Source organism: Pezoporus occidentalis, unplaced genomic scaffold, assembly GCF_034315485.1.
Source record: "Pezoporus occidentalis ecotype Australia unplaced genomic scaffold, CSIRO_AGI_Poc_V1 ctg21, whole genome shotgun sequence".
Classification (NCBI taxonomy): Eukaryota; Metazoa; Chordata; class Aves; order Psittaciformes; family Psittacidae; genus Pezoporus; species Pezoporus occidentalis.
Window position 1 is genome coordinate 169,581 of NW_026913964.1, and position 23,919 is coordinate 193,499.

Below are 23,919 nucleotides of genomic sequence, written 5' to 3' on the forward strand. Positions count from 1 at the left end.
TTAGCTTGTCTGTGTCAGAAGTGGAGGGTTCGAAAAACCTCAGAACCCTGAGTCAAATGTCATTAGCATTTGAATGCGCTGATCTGTTTCATAGTACTCTCCTGAAACCAGACTATGACCCAGTATGACTCATTCTAAACACAGACTACTACAGCCCTCTGGTTCCTTGTTGGGCTGCACTGTAAACACATAAACAACTTTTACCCACTCTAGACTTATTCAAAAGCAGAAATAAAAAAGATAGTTTAGCACCACTTTGCTCTTGTTTACCTCTTCATCAAAGCTATCCTAAATAGGAACACAGAACTGTTACCTACGTCCCTGAAAAATCTTTTTAAAACTATACTTGAAGAACTAATAGCAGTATACAAGCTATCAAACTGAATATCATTGGAAATCATGCTGATACACAAAAAAAAAACCATAAATAAATAGAATGGATTAAAACTTGTTCTTCTTTCCAGATTAATACATCCTCTATATGTTATTAACATAGAAATTACGTGGTTAGTCTCCATCCACAGCAGAAATCTACTCACCGCGTAAGATTCGTTAGGTGAAATAGAACAATTTTTTCCAGGAGTGGTTGGTGGTAGACTTAGAGTTGAACTCGAAGCACTGAATTTAGTAACTGTACTGTATGTAGAGCTTCCTGGAATGGTGACTGCACTTGAGGTAGCAATTGGAACAGACATACTAGTTGAGCCAGAGGAAAGAATTCCAGAGGTGGTGGTGGTTGCAGTGATTGTGGTAAAATTACTAGAGGTAGTTCCTGAAGTCATGGTAAAAGACTCTGTTGGAGTTGTACCAGAGGTGGTGACTGACATGGGACTTGATACGGATGACTGAGGTACAGTTATGCTGGCTGTAGGCTCTGCAGAAGATAGCCCCACAGTTGTTGCTGTGTTGATAGCAGTAGATCTTACTAAAGTAGCGTAAGCTGCAGTGCTTGACAGGGGGCTACCAGTTCCTGTTACTGTCGGGGTGCTGAAGGGAAACAGTTCGGAAGTTGTGAGGCCCGAAGTGGTACTTTTGGTGGTCAATCCTGTTTCAGTGACTCCAGACGTGGTGGCTGTCACTGGGGTTGTTGATACCGGAGGTGATGATACAGCAGTGCTACTTGTAGGCTCTGGCGTGGGTGATCCTGAACTTGTGATGGTGGTAACAGCTGATCTTGTTAATGTACTGCTAGTTGCAGTTGTTGTCAAAGGACCAGATGTCTCTGTTACCACTGTGGTAGGGGCGGGAGGAGGTCCTGAAGGTGTGGGGCTTGATATGGTTTTTTGGGTGGTCGAACCAGTTTCAGAGATGCCAGATGTGGTGGCTATCACTGGGGTTGTTGATACCAGTGGTGGTGATACAGTAGTGCTGGTTGTAGGCTGTGGCGTGGGTGATCCTTGACTTGTGGTGCTTATGGTGGTTGTAGGTGATGTGCTCGTTGGGCTCCCTGTCCCAGTGGACGTGGTCTTGTGGCTCGATGTTTCCGTTACAATTGTGGTGCTGTGTTGAGTGGTTCCTGAAGGTGTGAGGCTTGGTGTAGTGGTTTTGGTGGTCAATCCTGTTTCAGTGACTCCAGACGTGGTTGCTGTCACTGGGGTTGTTGATACTAGGGGGGGTGATACAGTAGTGCTAGTTGCAGTCTCTGGCGTGGGTGATCCTGGAGTTGTGGTGCTTATGGTGGTTGTAGGTGATGTGCTTCTGGGGATCCCTGTCCCAGTGGACATGGTTTCATGGCTCAATGTTTCCATTACAATAGTGGTGCTGTGTTGAGGGGTTCCTGAGGGTGTGGGGCTTGATGTGGTGTTTTTGGTGGTCAATCCTGTTTCAGTGACTCCAGACGTGGTGGCTGTCACAGAGGTTGTAGGTACCAGTGGTGGTGATACAGTAGTGCTGGTTGTAGGCTCAGGCATGGGTGATCCTGAAGTTGTGGTGATTATGGTGGTTGTAGGTGATGTGCTTGTGGAGCTCCCTGTCCCAGTGGACGTGGTCTCATGGCTCGATGTTTCAGTTACAATTGTGGTGCTGTGTTGAGGGGTTCCTGAGGGTGTGGGTCCTGATGTGGTGGTCTTGGTGGTCGATCCTGTTTCAGTGACACCAGACGTGGTGGCTGTCACAAAGATTGTAGGTACCGGTGTCTGTGATACAGTAGTGCTTGTAGTAGGCTCTGGCGTGGGTGATCCTGGAGTTGTGGTGGTGGTAACAGGTGATCTTGTTAACATACTGCTAGTTGCAGTTGGTGTCAAAGGACGAGATGTCTCTGTTACCACTGTGGTAGTGGGGGCAGGAGGTCCTGAGGGTGTTGGGCTTGATATGGTAGTCTTGGCGGTCAATCCTATTTCAGTGACACCAGATGTGGTGGCTGTCACTGGGGTTGTTGATAAGGGTGGTGGTGATACAGTAGTGCTAGCTGTAGGCTCTGGCGTGGGTGATCCTGAACTTGTGATGGTGGTAACAGTTGATCTTGCTGATGTACTGCTAGTTGCAGTTGTTGTCAAAGGACGAGATGTCTCTGTTACCACTGTGGTAGTGGCGGGAGGAGGTCCTGAGGGTGTGGGGCTTGATATGGTGGTTTTGGTGGTCAATCCTGATTCAGTGACTTCAGACGTGGTGGCTGTCACAGAGGTTGTAGGCACCAGTGGTGGTGATACAGTAGTGCTGGTTGTATGCTGTGGCGTGGGTGATCCTGGAGTTGTGGTGCTTATGGTGGTTGTAGGTGATGTGCTTGAGGGGCTCCCTGTCCCAGTGGACATGGTCTCATGGCTCAATGTTTCCATTACGATTGTGGTGCTATGCTGAGGGGTTCCTGACGGTGTGGGGCTTGATGTGGTGGTTTTGGTGGTCAATCCTGTTTCAGTGACTCCAGACGTGGTGGCTGTCACAGAGGTTGTAGGTACCAGGGGAGGTGATACAGTAGTGCTGGTTATAGGCTCAGGCATGGGTGATCCTGAAGTTTTGGTGCTTATGGTGGTTGTAGGTGATGTGCTTGTGGGGCTCCCTGTCCCAGTGGACGTGGTCTCATGGCTCGATGCTTCAGTTACAATTGTGGTGCTGTGTTGAGGGGTTCCTGAGGGTGTAGGGCTTGATGTGGTGGTTTTTGTGGTCAATCCTGTTTCAGTGACCCCAGACGTGGTGGCTGTCACAGAGATTGTAGGTACCGGTGTCTGTGATACAGTAGTGCTTGTAGTAGGCTCTGGCGTGGGTGATCCTGGAGTTGTGGTGGTGGTAACAGGTGATCTTGTTAACATACTGCTAGTTGCAGTTGGTGTCAAAGGACGAGATGTCTCTGTTACCACTGTGGTAGTGGGGGCAGGAGGTCCTGAGGGTGTTGGGCTTGAAATGGTAGTCTTGGTGGTCAATCCTATTTCAGTGACACCAGATGTGGTGGCTGTCACTGGGGTTGTTGATAAGGGTGGTGGTGATAGAGTAGTGCTAGTTGTAGGCTCTGGCGTGGGTGATCCTGAACTTGTGATGGTGATAACAGTTGATCTTGCTGATGTACTGCTAGTTGCAGTTGTTGTCAAAGGACGAGATGTCTCTGATACCACTGTGGGAGTGGGGGCAGGAGGTCCTGAGGGTGTGGGGCTTGATATGGTGGTTTTGGTGGTCAATACTGATTCAGTGACTCCAGACGTGGTGGCTGTCACTGGGGTTGTAGCTACCAGTGGTGGTGATACAGTAATGCTGGTTGTAGGATGTGGCATGGGTGATCCTGGGGTTGTGGTGCTTATGGTGGTTGTAGGTGATGTGCTTGTGGGGCTTCCTGTCCCAGTGGACATGGTCTCATGGCTCGATGTTTCAGTTACAATTGTGGTGCTGTGTCGAGGGGTTCCTGAGGGTGTGGGTCTTGATGTGGTGCTTTTGGTGGTCGATCCTGTTTCAGTGACTCCAGATGTTATGGCTGTCATTGGGGTTACTGATACCAGGGGTTGTGATACAGTAGTGCTGGTTATAGGCTCTGGTGTGGGTGATCCTGGAGTTGTGGTGCTTATGGTCGTTGTAGGTGATGTGCTTGTGGGGCTCCCCGTCCCAGTGGAGGTGGTCTCCTGGCTCGATGTTTCCGTTACAATTGTGGTGGTAGGTTGAGGGGTTCCTGATGGTGTGAGTATTGCTGTGGTGGTTTTGGTGGTCGATCCTGTTCCAGTGACTCCAGACGTGGTGGCTGTCACTGGGGTTGCTGATACCAGGGGAGGTGATACAGTAGTGCTTGTAGTAGGCTCAGGCATGGGTGATCCTGAAATTGTGATGGTGCTAACAGTTGATCCTGCTGATGTACTGGTAGTTACAGTTGGTGTCAAAGGACGAGATGTCTCTGTTACCACTGTGGTAGTGGAGATAGGAGGTCCTGCGGGTGTGGGTCTTGATATGGTGGTTTTGGTGGTCAGTCCTGATTCAGAGACACTGGATGTGGTGGCTGTCACTGGGGTTGTTGATAAGGGTGGTGGTGATACAGTAGTGCTGGTTATAGGCTCTGGCGTGGGTGATCCTGGAATTGTGGTGCTTATGGTGATTGTAGGTGATGCGCTTGTGGGGCTCCTCGTCCCAGCGGAGGTGGTCTCATGGCTCGATGTTTCCATTACAATTGTGCTGCTGTGTTGAGGGGTTCCTGAGGGTGTGGGGCTTGATGTGGTGGTTTTGGTGGTCGATTCTGTTACAGTGACTCCAGATGTGGTGGCCGTCACAGAGGTTGTAGGTACCAGTGGTGGTGATACAGTAGTGCTGCTTATAGGCTCAGGCATGTGTGATCCTGAAGTTGTGGTGCTTATGGTGGTTGTAGGTGATGTGCTTGTGGAGCTCCCTGTCCCAGTGGACGTGGTCTCATGGCTCGATGTTTCAGTTACAGTTGTGGTGCTGTGTTGAGGGGTTCCTGAGGGTGTGGGTCCTGATGTGGTGGTCTTGGTGGTCGATCCTGTTTCAGTGACTCCAGATGTTGTGGCTGTCACAGAGATTGTAGGTACCGGTGTCTGTGATACAGTAGTGCTTGTAGTAGGCTCTGGCGTGGGTGATCCTGGAGTTGTGGTGGTGGTAACAGGTGATCTTGTTAACATACTGCTAGTTGCAGTTGGTGTCAAAGGACGAGATGTCTCTGTTACCACTGTGGTAGTGGGGGCAGGAGGTCCTGAGGGTGTTGGGCTTGATATGGTAGTCTTGGCGGTCAATCCTATTTCAGTGACACCAGATGTGGTGGCTGTCACTGGGGTTGTTGATAAGGGTGGTGGTGATACAGTAGTGCTAGTTGTAGGCTCTGGCGTGGGTGATCCTGGAGTTGTGGTGGTGGTAACAGGTGATCTTGTTAACATACTGCTAGTTGCAGTTGTTGTCAAAGGACGAGATGTCTCTGTTACCACTCTGGTAGTGGCGGGAGGAGGTCCTGAGGGTGTGGGGCTTGATATGGTGGTTTTGGTGGTCAATCCTGATTCAGTGACTCCAGACGTGGTGGCTGTCACAGAGGTGGTAGGTACCAGTGGTGGTGATACAGTAGTGCTGGTTGTAGGCTGTGGCGTGGGTGATCCTGGAGTTGTGGTGCTTATGGTGGTTGTAGGTGATGTGCCTGTGGGGCTCCTTGTCCCAGTGGAGGTCGTCTCGTGGCTTGATGTTTTCGTTACAATTGTGGTGCTGTGTTGAGGGGTTCCTGAGGGTGTGGGTCTTGATGTGGTGGTTTCGGTGGTTGATTCTTTTTCAGTGACTCTAGATGTGGAGGATGTCACTGGGGATGTAGGTACCGGTGGTGGTGATACAGAAGTGCTGGTTGTAGGCTCTGGTGTGGGTGATCCTGAAGTTGTGGTGCTCATGGTGGTTGTAGTTAATTCTATGTATTTTTGAAATATAAATCAATGTCACTCCTTTAGCATAAGTATTAAAACACATATTAGGGTGGCAATAAAATCATTTTTATCACAATATAAGCAAACAAATATAAGTAATGGACCTACCTTGTCGTTCTGTAGGAGGAGCTGTTGGTGTTACGGTTATTATTTGGGGGGTTGTTGAGGTGGGAAGAATGCTTTCTGATGTCTCCTGGGTGCTGATGGTGGTGGTGGTGGGAGGCTCTGATGGTTTTGGCGTGGGAGTGGTTGTTGACATGGATGGAAAGGACCCTGTGCTCATTGTGGATGAAGGAAGGGCTGTCGTGGTGCTCGTGGTGGCACTTGTGGGAATGCACTCTGGTATGTTGGGGATGCAGCAGACACTGATCTCATAATTGAGGCAGACCGGTATCAGCATTATGCCTCCTATGACCTGATCGCTGTTGTTACAGGTCAGCCCCGTGTTAACACTGCATTCCACCTTCTGCCCTAAATCCGCAATGGGAACGGTAGGGAACTTTTCTGCTCTGCATGAAATATTCTCCGCTTTCACACAGACCCAGGAGGGGTCGTTCTTCAGAATATTCTCAAAGGTTTCATAGTCACCACTGTTTCTGTCAGAACTATCTGGGTAACTCACATCAATCCAGTCTGTCCAGACACAGTCACATTCTGGGGGGGGGTGACACAAAAAGAAAAATTAGAGAACAGATACAGAAAGCCAGAGCACCAGCACACTCGAGGGTGGTGCCCTGTGAGTCCAATGCACACAAAGGTGCCCCTCGGGCACTGCTACACCAGTATCTAACCCTGGTGCAACAGAGTCCCTTGTGTGGACAGGCCTCTCTTTAATGGCCCGACAAAGCACACACAGGCACGTGTGTTTCCCTCACAGCTAGAGCATGTTGCTCTATTGGGCTTCTCGAGTGCAAAGACTGCGTACATAAAGGGCCACAGATGAGGTAGAGCAGGACGAAGCAGGGACTCCCACCACTCTCTAACCTTCTGTTGCCACTCACACCACCTCATTATCCCAGAGAGAAACCAAGCACTTGGTAGGGTTGTGAGCACATAGGAAGCAGGCACAGGACACCTGCTGCTGCTGAAACACCAATGTGCTTCCCGGCAGCACACAGACAGATGGAAAACAGCAGTCGTGGGAACGCTGTGAGAGTCCAGCTGCCCAGAGCACTGGTTCAAGGCAAGGGGCAATATGTGTTCCAAAACTTTTCCCCCAGCGCCTCGTGGAGAAAACCTTCAAAGCTTCCTACAGACAGAACCACAGGTGAGTGGCAGCAATGGCCACAGAGGCAACACAAGAGAAGAAAGCAAAGAAACTCTGCCCAGCTCTGCCCAAACAGCACCTGGAATGATAATGCCACAAAACCAAGCTCCACTCCCACTGCACACCATGGTGCCTGCTGAGCACATTCTCTCTTGCTGAAGGATGAGGTCAAGCAGCAGCAAAAGTAAGATTTCCCAGCAGCTCAGTACCTGTCTAAGCTGTGGGCAGAGGCACCAGCACAGAAAATACCCTCAGGGCTCTCTTCAGCCAAGGAACACAAGACTTTCTACCCAGGACACTGCACCCTCCTCACCACTGAGCCAGCCACACCAAGGGCTAACTTTGGGCACTTGTCATTTCAGGGAACACACAACAACTACTCCTATCCTTGATCCCAGACAGAAGACACAAGCTGAGGTGCTCACGAACCTTCATTTCTCCCACAGCAAGGCAACACACGAGAGCACAGACTAGACAAGTACCTGGAGGTGGTGTGGTGGTGGTGTACGTTGGCATGGGTGTGGATGTGCTCGCAGTAGTTAGGGTGAGTGTTGATGTGGCAGGAACGGTTGCTGATGTCCCCGCAGTGCTGCTGGTGGTGGTGCTGGGGGGCGTCGTGGTGCTGGGGGGCATCAAGGTGCTGGCAGTGCTACTGGGAGGCTCTGATGGTGTTGGCATGGGAGTGGTTGTCGACAGGGGTGGAAAAGACCCTGTGCTCATTGCGGATGAGGGTCTTCCTATTATAAATAGTGGTGATAGAGAAAACAGGTAAGTTACAAAAGACCTGAGTGGGACATAATGTGCACTGAAAAGAAATGATGTGTTAGGGAGGTGCCACTGACCTATATCCGTCACCCCACTCTTACCAATGTAAAGTTCTGTTTCTCTAGTCCTTCTAGTCTGGCCCTAGAAGCAAACTAATTCAAATTTACTGCACAGACAAGGTCATGGCAATGTTTTTCTCGCATTTTTGAATTAATAAGTCGCACATTACACATTGCCCCTGTGTTTTTTCTAGAGATACTGCTGTAATGTTCTTCTCAGTAAGCAAAATTACCTAATAATAGGTAAGACTATGAGGAGGAGTTAGGCTGTGTGAAGCTTTCTATCCCTGTCTTACTACTTGGAACATCTTGCTATGTCATGAAGTAATAATTAAGAGGGGAAGCTGTAGTCTGGGAAGGAAGTATGCATAAGAATATGTTCCAGTCTAATTGTCATGTCATTTCCCTGCTGTGCAATGCCAGCCTGATGAAGGGTATTTACAGAGTACTAGCAAACTTTAGCATTGCTAGAGGGAAAACAGAAGGAGAAATAGAAGGAATTCTGCCAAGCTCCTCCCAGATAATGCCTAGAATGATGGTACTCTAAATCAAGCCCTAGCCTAGTCTCACACAATGGGACCTTCTGGAAGTCTCTAGCAGGAGGAGAGACACCCAGACCAGCACAAATAAGACTTCTTGCCAGCTCAGTATGTGCTATGAAAATGACATGCCTTTGGTAACCGACAGCCCTGTATTTCTACTATACAAAGCAAGAGTAGAGAATATTGGTCTGTTAAATACCTGGAGAGGTTGGAGTTACTGGGGTGGTAACCGACGGTGTGAATTCGCTTGTGATTGTTGAGGTGGGTATGGATGTGGTGGTAATTGTTGTTGGCTGCCTGGCTGTACTGGTGATGGGTACTGTTGTGCTAGTGGTGGTTGCAGTTGCAGTTTGTGTTGGATGCCGTGTACTTGCAGTCTCACAAGAAATTTCATGCCACTCACAACAATTTACCCTGATTTCATAATTATAACAAAGTTGCCAAATAGTTGCATCTTGCTCCTCATTTTTACAGATTAGTCCATATGTAACATTACACTCTACTTTCTGGCCAAGTTCCTCTAAACTAACATCTGGATTATCTTTAGCCCTGCACTCAATATTTTCAGGAGCTTCACATATTTTGTTTCCATATTGATTTCTTATTGCATCGTAGGTTTCATAGTCACCACCATCCTCTTCAGGTTTACTAACATCAAACCACTCAGTCCAATTACAGATTAAACCAAAGCATGGAGCTGCAAGAAAAGAGAGATTCAGCATTGAGCTTACAGAGAACATTCTGTGAAGTTTGATTATGTATTCTACTCCATAAGAGACTAGAGCAACCCATTGCAACTAGTAATTTTTCAAAATGAGAAAATATTTCTTTCTGTAGAGAAAAAGAGCTCTACAGCTTGTTCTATATTACCAGGTTTTTCAATAGGAAGATTAATATCAAAATAAAATCACCAAGCAGAGGCCTTTGAAAGTCATCTCTCTACACTTACTGTACTTTTGCAATTAAAAAAATTCTTTTTTTGTTTTATAGATATTTTTCCTATAGTGGCCATCTTCAATTTATTTCTAATTTAAGCATTCTTTTGACATTTTTTAACGTAGTTTTCGATTTAAAACTTACTTGTAGTTATTGGAGGGCTTGTAGTGGTAACTGAAATAGAAAAAAATTAGAGTACATCATCTGCAAAGTTAGAAAAATTATAATAGTAGTTTTAAATATCCTAATTATATTTTTTTTTGCAGACACTACTGATAAAACTTCTATCTCAGCAGGGTTTTGAAATGTTAATGGGTTTTTCAGAATTAGGAAGGCACAATCTACATTTATAGTTACAATTTCTTCCATTTAAAGTAAATTAACTCAGTGTTTTAAATATCTTAGTGTGCAGTGATAAAACTATTCATAAGTATTGCTCCGTTTGTGTCAACTATAAGGCCGTATACTTGTACTTCTATCTTTAAAGAATTTTACTTAAAGAAAATAATTTTTAGATGTACATCTCTGTTGAAGTTTTACCTGTGGTGGTTAGAGTACTGGTAGGAAAGGAGGTTGAAATGGTTGTAGGTGAAGTAGATGTCGGACAAGGATAAGTACTTCCAACAACTATAGAACCATTTTCTGCACAAACGTATGTGATGCATATGTTACCATCCTGTATTTGTGCCACAATTTCACCCACTTCATAACTTGTTCCGTTGATGACACAAGGACATCCTGCAAGAAACAGCTTTATTGTGCAATTTGTCTACTACTTGGTAAGAGACAAAGGCTCTTATTATTTATGGACAAGTAAGCACTTACATGATTCAGGCATGCTCTTTTCAGATCTATATGTAGAGCTTAGATCTAATACATGGCACTAATTTATTTTGACATTTAGAGGAACATTAAAACATTAAATAAAGCCCTGCATAAAACACTTGGAAGAACAGAGTTACAAACCAGGTCTTAAAATGTTCTTTAAGAAATAACAACTGCAGTTTACCATCTCATACTTTTCTACAATAATACATGTTCTGGGACTGCAAACTCTTGTAGTGAAATCCATTAGTTTGGATATGGGACACTGGGAGAAAGAATAAAGGGAAGTGAGAAGAAGTTTGAACAAGAAATACTAACAGCAAGGTTTAACAAAAGTGCTGCCCAATTTTCTTTGGCCACAACTTTCTTGCACTGAAAAGAATTATTCCAAACCTGTACTAAGTCTTTTGTAGAGACAGATGTAGCAGCTCCATCCATTTTTTTTTCATTAACTTGTAGAAAAATTAAATGTTATTTACCTGGGATTGGTGTACACTGTATAGATCCTGAGGGACCACAGACACTAAAAGCAAAATTTTCAAATATTAACATATTGCAGATGTTTTATGGCACCTGTTAGCAGAGCCAAGACCACAGAATTGTAGATATTTGTCATTTAATCTTTATTCATCCTACAGGATATTTTTCTGGGTGTAATATTTTCCAATATTACCTATCATTATTTCATTTAAAGTAAGTCATCACTTTCATTCTTTAAGTACATCTTAAAATTATCATGAATCGCTATGTGTTGCAAGTTGCAATACTGCAATATTAGCAACTGCTTTTCAGGGCAGTGAACTTATAGCTAGATAAGCGGTGTTTTGTGTGTCTATGGTCACCATGTAGAGTCATAGATGTCACTGCTATCATTAGTAAGGTTCTAGGGGTAAGCAGTTAAGACTCAGCTATCTCTTTCAGGGCTAAAAAATTTCAGGTTACAGTGAATCTGAAATCCCAGTTTTAAGTGAGAATGCAAGGCAGAGTAGGCCCTCTCTACTAAGAGAGAGCAATGAGAATCAAAATGTTATAGAGACACATCCAGGTTTCATGTCATTAATTTTTTTAAGACACTTAAATATACTACTGCAATCATTAACACACCTATTATAATGACACTATCAATTTGAAATATGGATTATTATGGGTTTGGAAAATTATGAATGAAAAGTTCATAATCTATATGTACGGTAATTGCCCCATTTTTTGAATGTAAATCTCAACTGGAATAGATGGCATTGATGCTATTACTTGTACAGATAAATACTAGAATATTCCAGCTCTTCAGTTGAACTTGCACCTCTATTTGCTTGAAGCCCAGCTAAGTAAATGAGGGCCTCAGCATACATAAATTCTTTCCTAAAATACTGCAAAAATTCTGCAATTTTTTTATTTACCATTTTGTACAGTTCTCTTCTGTGGTTATTTCATGCCCAGGAGGAACATGAGTTCCATTGATGTAACACCAACATTGATCTTCAGTCACACATTCCTTTGTCTCTTCATTATAAACAGGCTTGTCATCAGGGCATCTGGGATAGCAACCTGTTGATGACAAGCAGAGCAGTATGCAGGATGAAGTATAAAGAATTAACTCAATGATAGGATATCTTCTGAAGGTAAATGATTCTCACTGAATAAAGCATAGCTAATAAAACAGAAAATTTCCAATTCAAATTAAACCTTGGACAGTAAGTCTTTCCAAAAGACATCAAAAAATTCTTACTGATAATACTGGGGTGAGGAGGATTAAATCAGAGCTTAGTCAAGAAAACTAGAGAAGTTGTTTTTTCCTAGTTTGAGATCTTGGAAAAATCCCTAATTTATATTAATTTCTATGGGCAGCTAGTAATTTTAAGACAAAGAAATACCCCCATTTTTCTACAGATATTGAAATGTCATCACTGTATCAATAATAATTCAGTAAAGAATATGGAAGTGGATTCATTAACAAGTTTTTCACTACATTTATTGGAACACTAGACCTTGCTTATGCACCTTCAATAGATCAGGTATCTCCATCCCAAACGTAATTTATCTGCATTTTTGTGCACCCTTGCCCAGTGACCTAAACCCCAGTTGAAACGGATTAATTGTATGTCAATTCTCATTGCATTTTTTATGTAAATACATTTAAAAAAAATATTCTATCCTGCTTCCAAATAAACTTTTGTAAAATCCAATGCTTAATTGCATGAATTCTATTTATCGTAGAATTATAGAAAGGTTAGGGTTGGAAGGGACCTTAAAGCTCATCTAGTTCCAACCCCCTGCCACAGGCAGGCATACCTTCCACTAGCAAAGGTTTCTCAAAGCCCCATTCAACCTGGCCTTGAACACAGCCAGGGGTGAATCCAGGGAAGATCCACAACTTCTCTGGTCAACCTGTTCCACTGTCTCAAATAGCCTATGAATTTAACGACCAACTAATTAACTGATATTTAAAAGTTGCTTCACACTCTTAGTATTAAAGAAGCTGTAACAAAAGTAAATGTGCTCTATATTTCCACTGGAAAAAAAAATATAGAAAGATAATTGGATATATAATGATCTGTCTTCTGACACTTTCCAAATCCTTCTAAATAATCTAAAATAATCTATTTCAAAACATGGAATTACGTTTTTTTAAAAAAAAGAAAAATATGTTTTGCTTAGGGTTTTTCAGGGTTGTTTGTTTGTTTGTTTTGTTACCAGCAGTTCAAGGATTAAAGTAACATGTAAAGTAACTACGGGAATTTCTTTATGATCTCTGAACTGCAGACAACTGCTTCCAGTCCAGATCAAAAAGACTGAGGCCAAAAAAGTTGCTGTTTTCTCCAACTTTATCATGTGGTAAAACAGATGATATTTGTAAGGCCATTCACATTATTGGATCATTGCAGTCCCCTAACATAAGATTCTTCTTCAGTTACCAAACAAAATGACTTTCACATACTAATATATCTAAATATGGAGGTAGCCACCAGTAGCCCTCTGAAATCAACTAAAGATGGAGGTAGCCCCCAGTATCCCTCTGACAACATATAACAGCATCGGTGTGCCTGATATCAAAGATATTTTCCTTTTAAAGATAAGAGGATGCTGCACATTAATAAAGTCAAGATGGATCTGATTCATAAAGAATGATGAGGTTAAAACCCCCTAGATATCAGTAACTTGCTTCTTTACCATGTAAAAGGTTTCTTTCTCTTGAAATGCCCTTATGATGGGATGCAAAATAACAATGGTGTAATAATCTTGCATATTTGAGGATATTATCCAAGCAGAGACCCAGTTTTATGGCTACCAGGAATGTAACGATCATCCACTGATGTTAATACATAACAAATTACATTGTATGAAACATTTATATAAGACTGGAGATAAATTCTACATAACAGATACAGAAATATTTATGAAGCTGATTCATCAAGATGATGGACTATTTCATCATTATCACACGGTACCTGAACAAATGTATATGAAATAAAATACAAAAATGGCAAGGAATTTACCTTCCAGGTATGGTATTGAAAAGTTGGTGCTGACATTATTAATTATCCTGCAAGTCATGATATTAGCACCACAAGGCTCATAGTGCCAGTCACACTCATTACGAGGGTTGTAGTAGTCACAAAATATCGCTGAAGAGAAAAAAAAAGAGAAGCTGGATAAAAGTGTAGTTGCCAGACTGCAGCTCTGATCAGATCTTTAAAGGTACAATCTAAATGAATCTACATGTTAAGCTAACAAAATTTCTTTTGAGGTATAGGACCTGGACTTTCTGCTATTAAACTTAGGATACGTAAAATTTTATATTATTAATGATTTATTTGATAGGTTTTCTGACAGCAGCCAGAAAGATAAAGTTGTGTTTGATTGTTACTCACGGCATATATCAGGAGTTCTCCAGAAAACACAGGCCTGGTGCTTGGTACATTCTTGAGCATATGCAGCAACTGCAGAACAGAAGCACTCACAATCTCCACCACTGTCACAAGAGCAAGCATCATGAACACAAGCTTCATAGAAAGGAATTGGGTCCACCTGACGGGGAAAGAAATGATGCCCCAGCTCATCTCCAAATTAGTTTTCAAACTAGTAAGCTTGAAAGATCTCTTGAGATATGGAAATTGAGGTGGGCAGTAATGAGACTGTTTCTAAGAATTACCAAATCACAAAGATTATAGGCTTCCAGCTGCTTAATATATTTTGGATAATAATTTGGATAATACAGTACTTTCATAATTTGCTATGACTGAAAAAATTAGTCCTTGTCTGTGCCCACATTTTTTAACAGAGTTACATTTTACTGCTCTCAAAACCAAGTTTGTTTAATGCCAATGAAGTCTAACCTTCCAATAAGCTTTGCCAACCAAGTGGTGACTAATAACAGAAAGACATATTAGCAAAATACTTTTTGTTTGGGACTGCAAGAAGAGTAACTTAGTCTGGATTATAGCTGCTAAAGGAATCAACATAGAAACACACATTAAGTTAATTAAATTAGTAATTCTTTGTGACTTTTCCACTGTGAGTTAAGAAGAAACTGTTTTTAATATGACCATACTTAGGAAAGAGACAAGAAGTAGAGGGCACTGCTCCCTGTGCACTGTAGTCTGGAGGCTGTTGGCTTGACATGGCATATGAGAATTTGAGGCACATTACCAGTGGCAAAGCTAGTAAATGACTAAACTGTACAATGTCAGTCGTTTCCAACCTGGATTCCTTCTGTGGGTTGAATTTAACAAGCAGCAGTGGTCTCTTCAACAGCCACCTTTCAAGCATAGTATGTTGCTTCTGTCAGAAGAGGGGTCTGATGATTACAAGACCTTTCAGAAATTACAGTATGCTAGTCTCTCAGGAAGAGATAGCGTAACTGCAGTACACACAGACCTATTCAGGCTAGATTTATGAAGCTAACTTGCATAGCAGAAACTGTGAAACTGCGGGGACGAATATGGGCTTGTACAGCCAGGGGTGATGCCACTACTGATACAGTCACATTGCCACAGATACTCAAACTACTTTGACTAAGGCTAGGTAAAATGTGTTGACACCTGTAGCTGTACTGAAGACTTAATTTAATATAACTATTTAGCCACTTCATTTTTGACAGTATCTGTGCTTCTGCAGTAACGGAAATGCACCATGCTGTCCCATTACTTACTACCCTCTACAAACCTTGGAGTGACAAATTTTAAAGACTTCACTCTGGATGATGCTGCATTCTTTCTCTGCCCAGGACTTCCGATGTGGATTTACATCACAGGGCTTTATCTCTTCTGTAACATCTGGGCACATGGAAGACTGTTTCCAGGAATTCCCAAACTTCAGAGCACTAGTGTCCTGCAGCCCACTCCTTGTTGTAAAGTCATTGTTAGACTTGTCATCAAAGTTGCCACACAGACCACACACTTTGCCCTGGAAAAAAATTTAACATATCCACAGATTTTAAATATACTACAGAAGTGAGAAACAGACTCTATTGAAGTAAAACATTGACATTAAAGAGGACAACTGACTCTCTGTGTAACCAGCATTTTCATCTTTACTTCCAAATAATTTTAACAGAAAATTATAAATAAATATAAAATTTGTATTTGTTTATATAGTAAACATCTCTCTATATAATTATATTTATATAATAAAATTATAAAAAATATAAAATAAATAAACCTTTATTTGTCTGTGTACTCAGCAAACTATTCAGTTGCCATGTCTTCCTTACTTGAAACCAATTATATCTAGTGTATTTCCATGTCACTGTGGCATCTTTTCATCCAACTTATAACACTGCAGTGTGTAAACCTCTTTCAGCTGAGAAGAATTCATTTATTTCCATTTTTCTCAATTTATCATCACTCAGCTATATTAATATAAGCCTGAGTGAGTTTTATTCTGCTCAAAACTGTTTTTATTTAAAACTTCTAACATAATGAGCACCACTTAATCCATGGGGGAAAAAAAAATGACAGGGACTCATTTTTCTTGAAAGAAAGAATTTAGCAACTTACAACAGTGAATTTTTGGTAGTGCTATTTAAGGTACATCAGCCCCCTTAAGGAACATCTTGTTTATACAACCCCTCACCTCCTTATTCACCGCAATGAATCTCATAGTCTATAACTCAGCATGCTGATTTTCAGAAATCAGAACCATCTCCAGACACTGCATGGGGAGACTGGTTTTAAATCAGGGCTGAGATTCTATGCAGGTTTCCAAATGCATGTATTGTCAATTTGCATTCCCTAAATTACTTTGGATGTTTAGTTCTTAACATTTACAAACTCAGAATGCCTTAGAAGTTTAGCCTTATTGCAATCACATGCTATGCATCCTCTGCAATGCATCGTGATGGACAGTAAGGAACTCCAGTAGCACTTCTGCAAGCTGTGATAGTAATATTGCAAGCTAATAATCAGTGTGCACAGGATATAGGAATCAAACATGGAGTCAGAATAGAACAACATATATGTTTCCTTATCTCACTGATCTATTCATACTACTACTTCAGGAAAAGGACAGACAGGTCCTAACTTTGTAATCAGGGGTCAGCTTGATGAAAACAGTAGTCTTCTTATCCCAGATAAGCATCACACCATTGCTAGCCTCAATAACGAGGTAGAGGCCTACTGTCTTGTTCCAATAATGTACATCATCACCAGTATCTCGCTGAATTTCTTTATAATCTTTGTTCTCCAATTTCAATTCAGTTTTCTGAAAGACAAAAGAGAGAACTATTATAACATTAACTTTTATGATGAAAAAAATATTTATATGCTCATAACAATGCAAGTAATCTGAAACCAATAGCTCAAAGTCTAGAATGACTTTCTGAGACGACAGGAAGTAGTGTAGCAATTTTGTTTGACAGAGGTTCTAGTACCTGAGAATCTATGCTTTTACCGATAAATTTGATAGGGCCTCCAACCTTTGCTTGTGATAGCTTCTTTTAGGGATGTGGCTTTGGAGCAGTACTTTCATTTTTTTAATACTTGAATACTGATATTCACTGAGCATCATTACTCACCCCTAGAAACATTTTAATAGCCTTTGAGCAGGTAACTCCTGTAGTTCCACAAGGGACATTCTCTGTGATGATACTGAATGAGCCGCTGGAATTTCTGTCACCACAAAAATCCTATTGAAAAAGTTAAAAATGAGCATAAGAAGATTAGGTAGAATATTTAATTTTTAGTTCAATCTCATACTAATTAGAATCATTTAAATCTCCACAATGAATACATTGTTACTGCTGCTTCATACGTGAAATCCTACATATATCTATTTTTACAGATGCACAAACATATCCATATACCTCTCTGCATACATATAAATATTTCAGTCTAATGTGTGGCAAAACCTGGGAAAGAAGTGGGACAATAAAACAAAATGAGGAATATATCTTTAAATATAAATATCTTTGTTTCATAAACTTAAGAATTTTGGTTTATTTGACAACTGATAATGAGTTGTTAGTGCTCACTATAAAAACAGTCCTCTTACATAATACAATTTGTGACTGCTGTATCAAAAAAAGCCCACACTCACACAGCTTGATGGCAATGAAAATACAGAATTTCAGAATTTATCTTGGCAGAATGTGCAAACACCTCAGGAAGACTGATGGACGGCAATAAGAAATGACAAAACCAAGAAGAAAAGGATATCGTCAAGGCAATCAGATGTCATTTCAGCACCCCTGATAAGCACTACCTGAGTAGCCACATATTCACAGCTTCCATCAAAGTCATAGAATTTTCCATCAAAGGTGATATAATGGCCACTTCCATATATCATACAAGTGCCATAGCACACATCTTCAGTGCAGCTCCAAACCCCTTTTTGGCAGGTACTAGAAGAGAACAAAAGAGTTGAATTTTCAGATCTCACCAAGAGTGTGTTGTTTGGTAAACTACAGAATAAACCAAATCCTCAGCTACCTGATCACAGTATCACAGTATGCTAGAGATTGGAAGGGACCTCAAAAGATCATCTAGTCCAATCCCCCTGCCGGAGCAGGAACACCTAGATAATGTTACACAGGAATGCGTCCAGGTGGGTTTTGAATGTCTCCAGGGAAGGAGACTCCACAACCTCCCTGGGCAGCCTGTTCCAGTGTTCTGTCACCCTCACTGAGAAGAAGTTTCTTCTCAAGTTTAAGTGGAACCTCTTGTGTTCCAGTTTGTACCCATTACCCCTTGTCCTATCATTGTTTGCCACTGAGTAGAGCCTGGCTCCATCCTCGTGACACTCCCCCTTTATATATTTATAGACACTAATAAGGTCACCCCTCAGTCTCCTCTTCTCCAAACTATAGAGACCCAGCTCCCTCAGTCTTTCCTCATAAGGGAGATGCTCCACTCCCTTAATCATCTTTGTTGCTTTTCGCTGGACTCTCTCCAGCAGGTCCCTGTCCTTCTTGAACTGAGGGGCCCACAACTGGACACAATATTCCAGATGGGGTCTCACCAGGGCAGAGTAGAGGGGAAGGAGGACCTCTCTCGACCTACTAACCACCGCCCTTCTAATACACCCCAGGATGCCATTGGCCTTCTTAGCCACAAGGGCACAGTGTTGGCTCATGGTCATCCTGTCGTCCACTAGGACCCCCAGGTCCCTCTCCCCTACACTGCTCTCTAACAGGTCATTTCCCAACCTATACTGGAACCTGGGGTTGTTCCTGCCCAGACACAGGACTCTACACTTTCCCTTGTTATAGTTCATCAAGTTACTCCCTGCCCAACTCTCCAGCCTGTCCAGGTCTCGCTGGATGGCAGCACAGCCTTGTGGCGTGTCAGCCACTCCTCCCAGCTTAGTGTCATCAGCAAACTTGCTGATAGTACACTCAATTCCCTCATCTAAATCACGGATGAATATATTAAATAATACCGGTCCCAGTACTGACCCTTGAGGCACTCCACTAGTTACAGGCCTCCAACTAGACTCTGCCCCATAGACTACAACTCTCTGGCTTCTCTCCTTCAGCCAGTTCGCAGTCCACCTCACTACCTGATCATCCAGACCACACTTCCTCAATTTAGCTGTGAGGATGCTGTGGGAGACTGTGTCAAATGCTTTGCTGAAGTCAAGGTAGACCACATCCACCGCTCTGCCATCATCCATCCACCGTGTTATTTCCTCATAAAAGGCTAAGAGATTGGTCAAACATGATTTCCCCCTGGTGAAGCCATGTTGACTGCCCCTCATAACCCTCTTATCCTTGATATGCCTTAAGATGGCACCAAGGATAAGGTGTTCCATCACTTTCCCAGGTATGGAGGTGAGGCTGACCGGTCTATAGTTACCCGGGTCCTCCTTCTTGCCCTTTTTGAAGACTGGAGTGACATTTGCTTTCCTCCAGTCCTCAGGCACCTCTCCCATTTCCCAAGACTTGGTAAAGATGATGGAGAGTGGTCTAGCAATGACTTCCGCCAGTTCCCTCAGCACCCGCGGGTGCATCCCATCTGGACCCATGGATTTATGGATGTCCAGATTGCTCAACTGATCTCTAACCCATTCCTCATCGACTAAGGCAAACCGCTCCTTCAACCTGACTTCATCTAAGGTCTCAGGGGTACAGGGCTCTTCAGGACTGCCTGCAGCAGAGTAGACAGAGACAAAGAAGGCATTCAGTAACTCTGCCATCTCTGTATCTTCTGTCACCAGGGCACCCATCCCGTTCATCAGTGGGCCTACATTGCCTCTGGTGTTAGTTTTGTCTGCCATGTATTTGAAAAAGCTCTTTTTGCTGTCCTTGACCCTTCTTGCCAGGTTTAATTCTAAGGATGCCTTAGTCCTCCTAGCTGCCTTCCCACATCCTCTAGCAGCAGCCTTATATTCCTCCCAAGCGGCCAGCCCCTCCTTCCATGACCTGTAAACTCTCCTCTTCCACTTGAAGTGTTGATAAAACATGACAATGTGCACAATACCAATTTCAGTGTTACAGAGGGTCTTAAGTTTCAACTTCAATAGTTTATCCTGGGTTTAACCCTATAACATGATTTTTAACTCTGGCTAGCTACATTTTTCAGATCTGATAGTGTTCATATTCAAAAAAAAGAGTGTACTTTCCTAATAAGAGATACCAACTGAAAACAGAAGTAACTATTACCCCAACATTTTCAGCACAATATGTGTTTCCTCAGATAGCAAACAGCATGCCTGAAAATAAAGATTTATACTTGCAGCTATTGCAGCCACTGTAGTACATAAGCCTACACATGGCTATTAATTTACTGCATAGAATATATTCTAGAAGACAGTACAAAATTATAACTTACCAGATGTTGCAGTCCACTGTTACCTGCTGTCCAGGAGAATACCACTGGTTGTTATGAATGCACGGGCAGTCCTTCTCCTCCACACAGCCCCCTTTCCCATCATCAAATAGACCCTCCAGACACACACAGCCTGAGACACACTCTGCCTGGAACTAAGAAATCGGAGCAAAAATTGTTAATTTATGAAAAAGCACTGCATATCAGTTATTCATAAGCACTCTGGTAAAAACAGCATTTGTAACAAAACAGCCTAATATTGATTGGTTTCATAAGGTTTTTCTTTCTAGGTTTCTAATCTTTTTCTTTTCTTTTTTGATGAAGACACAGTAAAAGGAAAAGGGGAGAGAAGTCATGAAATTACCAAATGAGTAATATTATTTGGGATAAAAGAAGATTAAACCAAAGAGAAATCAACTGCTAGTTACAACTGCATTTTCTGTGTTGCACTGTGTTATTTAAAGAATATAGAATAAAGGAAACATGACATGGAGAAAAACTAAATACATACATGATCAGTTTGAGGAGTGTGACAGCTAAGTTGTACAGGTGTTTGTGAATTCCAGCTTGGGGATGCATTGCAGTCAAAGTACGTCTTGTTAGAAGAACATTCTGTTACACCTGAAAGGTATTTTGCTGGTTTGGATGAACCCAGGAAAGGCAAAATAAATGTGTGAAAGTTGGTAGTTACTGAGACAGAAATCTCAGGGTATGGCTATCCTTATTAAAAAAAAAAGCTCAGTGAAGACAGAACAAATGGAAAATGTCTAACTGTTTCACATAAAGATAAAAAGCAAACACACAAAACAATGAAGTGGAGAATTCAATCGAAAGTGTAGGTTTGGGTTTGGAGGTTGAGTTATGGCTTTTATTTTAGTTTACTTTATAGAATGTCACTTACTTTGCATTCTTACTGTCACTGAAGTACACTGGATCTTTGCATTTCGGCAAACACTAGAAAAGTGAAGAAAGTAGAAATTAAAAAAAAAAAGTAAGGTCAGTGTCTTCAATTTAAATCTAAGAATTTATTAATACAAATTTGAGATTATTTATTAGTATTTATTATGCATAATTTCTATGGATATTTCAAGGTGAACACTACTGAGGTGTACTCACGCATTTCCACTAGGAGAAAAAACACAGCAAGATTTTAGGCATAACGTGCTGGAAGGTTATCTTTTAAGCTATTCTAAGACAGCTATTCTACTAATCCTTAATACTGATCTTTTTGATGGCTCAGGAAACACACAATAATGAAATGGATAATAATGAGAATTTAAATCAAAACCTTCATTTGGATAAACAATACATTTTCATGCCTATTTAACTCATACGTTGCAATTTTGTTGGCCTGTATGCTTCATCTGCTGAATAAGAGAAGTATTTCACAGTTTGCACTGATGATTCATGCAGCAAACAGTTGTCAATTAATGATAAAAAATACCAGCATTGTGGAAGTTCCTTCCAAAAGCCTATGCTACAGTAAATACATATCAAGGGAACCTTCCTTCAATGGAAAACACAAGCAATCTGTCCCTGACAGAAAAGAAAACAGCAACATAAAATTATAGACAGACTTTTATCTTCCTCTTACCCCTTTGCTCAACAAAGGCTTATTAACAGTGTAAATTCAGAGTAATGTTTATCTGTGAAGACCAGTACTTTGACCTCCAAACAGTGCCGCATTTCTCAATTATTAATAAATTGCATTGCAACATGATGATGCTTTGCTCAGCATGAAGATGTTGTGAAATGCATTACAAGTGCTCATTAAAGCACCACAAAAATTTAAGGAACTTATACCTAATAAGTAAATTTTAAAAGGGCTTTTATCACCCACAAAAAAGAAGCCACAGTAAAGCATACCAGCGTTCCCCATCTTTTGTGACATATTCCCCTGGTTCCAGGTATGATCCCTTGTAATAACATGGGCACTTGGAGATGGGCACACAGGTATCCTGGTTATCCAAGTATGTATTATATGGGCACCCACAGCCATCCACAGGAGCCAAGTCTTGCAAGCAATGCTTTTCACCATCAGCAAAGGAACGACAGGTTTGCTGGCACATTGTAAGGTTGTAAAGGAAGATTTGATTTCCTGGGCAGGCAGACACTTCACTAGCTGGAGGGAAAATAAACAAACTGATAATTAGGGGATGCAGGGTGGATAATTTAACCATGACATTTCCATTTGGTTTCTTTGGCTGTGCAGCATGTAAAGGTAAAAATACTTCCTGAGGTTTTATTTAAGTAGCAGTCAAAAGGAAGTCTTCAACAGGTATCCTAAGTCAAGTAACATTGGCCTAACTTTGTTTACCTGTTGAAGACTTCCTTTTGATTGCTACTAATAGTTTCTACTTTCATACCCATATTTGTTCCACACACTGATAATCAGAAGGAGAGCACAATGTAATAAACTCCTAGTCTCAACAATACTATACTTTTGATGAAAAGGAAGCACAACGATAAACAAAGACACTGATAAACAAAGACAATGTAAAAGCCATGATGGATGTGATTTCATTAGTCAAAGATAGAAAGATAATGAAAATTATTATTCAAATGGGGAAAAGAAAGTGAAAAACTTCGCTTGCTAATTATAAATATGTCATGAATAAATGACAACTAAAAAATGTAACATGAATTAGTAAATTTTATAAGCATTATCTCTTTTAAGTCCATTAGACATTTCTAAGATACTCCAAATCCTTTAACATTGCGATCACTGACAACAAAATTCAGAGAGAACTCACTTACATCTCATGGCTAAATAATTCCACATGGATTACAGTTCCACTACTTACTGCAGACACTTTGCCTCCAGCCTCCCAGTATGATCCCTTTGAAAGCACAGGCTCTTGAGTAGGAGGACAGGGCAGCGCACAAGCATTCTTCACTGTCTTCACAGAGGCAGGTGTCATATTTACATTTCTGAAAAAAGAGAAAAAGGGTCAGTAAGCCCACAGGAAACCAATGGTCAAACTGCAACTCAGTTGCTACAAAATATTCTGTGTCCTTTTTTTGATGTTGTTCTTATTAATTCCTATGCTCGGAGAAGTATTGAAGGAAAGGACAAAGACCAGGGACTGAAAGTGCTGCAAAGAAATAGAAATTCTTTTTTACGCAGGTAGGCCTCATTTACTGCTCAACAGTGATGAACACGAGGGGAACAAAACTGCATAATTTTGGCACAAAAGAAAATTTGCTGTTACATTGTAACCAACACAGGAAACGTAATAAATATATACCTTTTTTTCCCTGACTTATTAGCAGCTAATGTGTAAGGGTAGACTTAAACTTTCTGTGCATCTCTGCATCTCTTGAATCTTCTTTCCAGTTCAAATATCCAGTCTAATGAAAATGTACATTAAATACAAAACATAAGACAACAGAAGAACGAATTTATCTTTTTCTTCAGCAGCACTTGGCAAGAAACTCATC

General features: G+C 41.7%; 1 protein-coding gene across 1 annotated transcript in view; it reads right to left on the reverse strand.

The window, feature by feature from the left end:
- Positions 1-23,919, reverse strand: part of MUC2 (mucin 2, oligomeric mucus/gel-forming) — a 51,297-nt gene that overhangs the window by 12,532 nt on the left and 14,846 nt on the right. The window contains exons 15-33 of the mRNA XM_062619395.1: positions 23,283-23,409; positions 22,345-22,600; positions 21,380-21,432; positions 20,990-21,099; positions 20,482-20,633; positions 17,915-18,053; positions 17,229-17,339; positions 16,736-16,915; positions 15,380-15,619; positions 14,086-14,242; positions 13,711-13,839; positions 11,614-11,761; positions 10,696-10,739; positions 9,932-10,129; positions 9,536-9,565; positions 8,655-9,152; positions 7,572-7,826; positions 5,931-6,476; positions 540-5,806 (exon numbers count right to left, since the gene is read on the reverse strand). Of these exons, the coding sequence (XP_062475379.1) occupies positions 540-5,806; positions 5,931-6,476; positions 7,572-7,826; positions 8,655-9,152; positions 9,536-9,565; positions 9,932-10,129; positions 10,696-10,739; positions 11,614-11,761; positions 13,711-13,839; positions 14,086-14,242; positions 15,380-15,619; positions 16,736-16,915; positions 17,229-17,339; positions 17,915-18,053; positions 20,482-20,633; positions 20,990-21,099; positions 21,380-21,432; positions 22,345-22,600; positions 23,283-23,409 (8,640 nt within the window). The remainder of the gene's footprint in view (positions 1-539; positions 5,807-5,930; positions 6,477-7,571; positions 7,827-8,654; positions 9,153-9,535; positions 9,566-9,931; positions 10,130-10,695; positions 10,740-11,613; positions 11,762-13,710; positions 13,840-14,085; positions 14,243-15,379; positions 15,620-16,735; positions 16,916-17,228; positions 17,340-17,914; positions 18,054-20,481; positions 20,634-20,989; positions 21,100-21,379; positions 21,433-22,344; positions 22,601-23,282; positions 23,410-23,919) is intronic.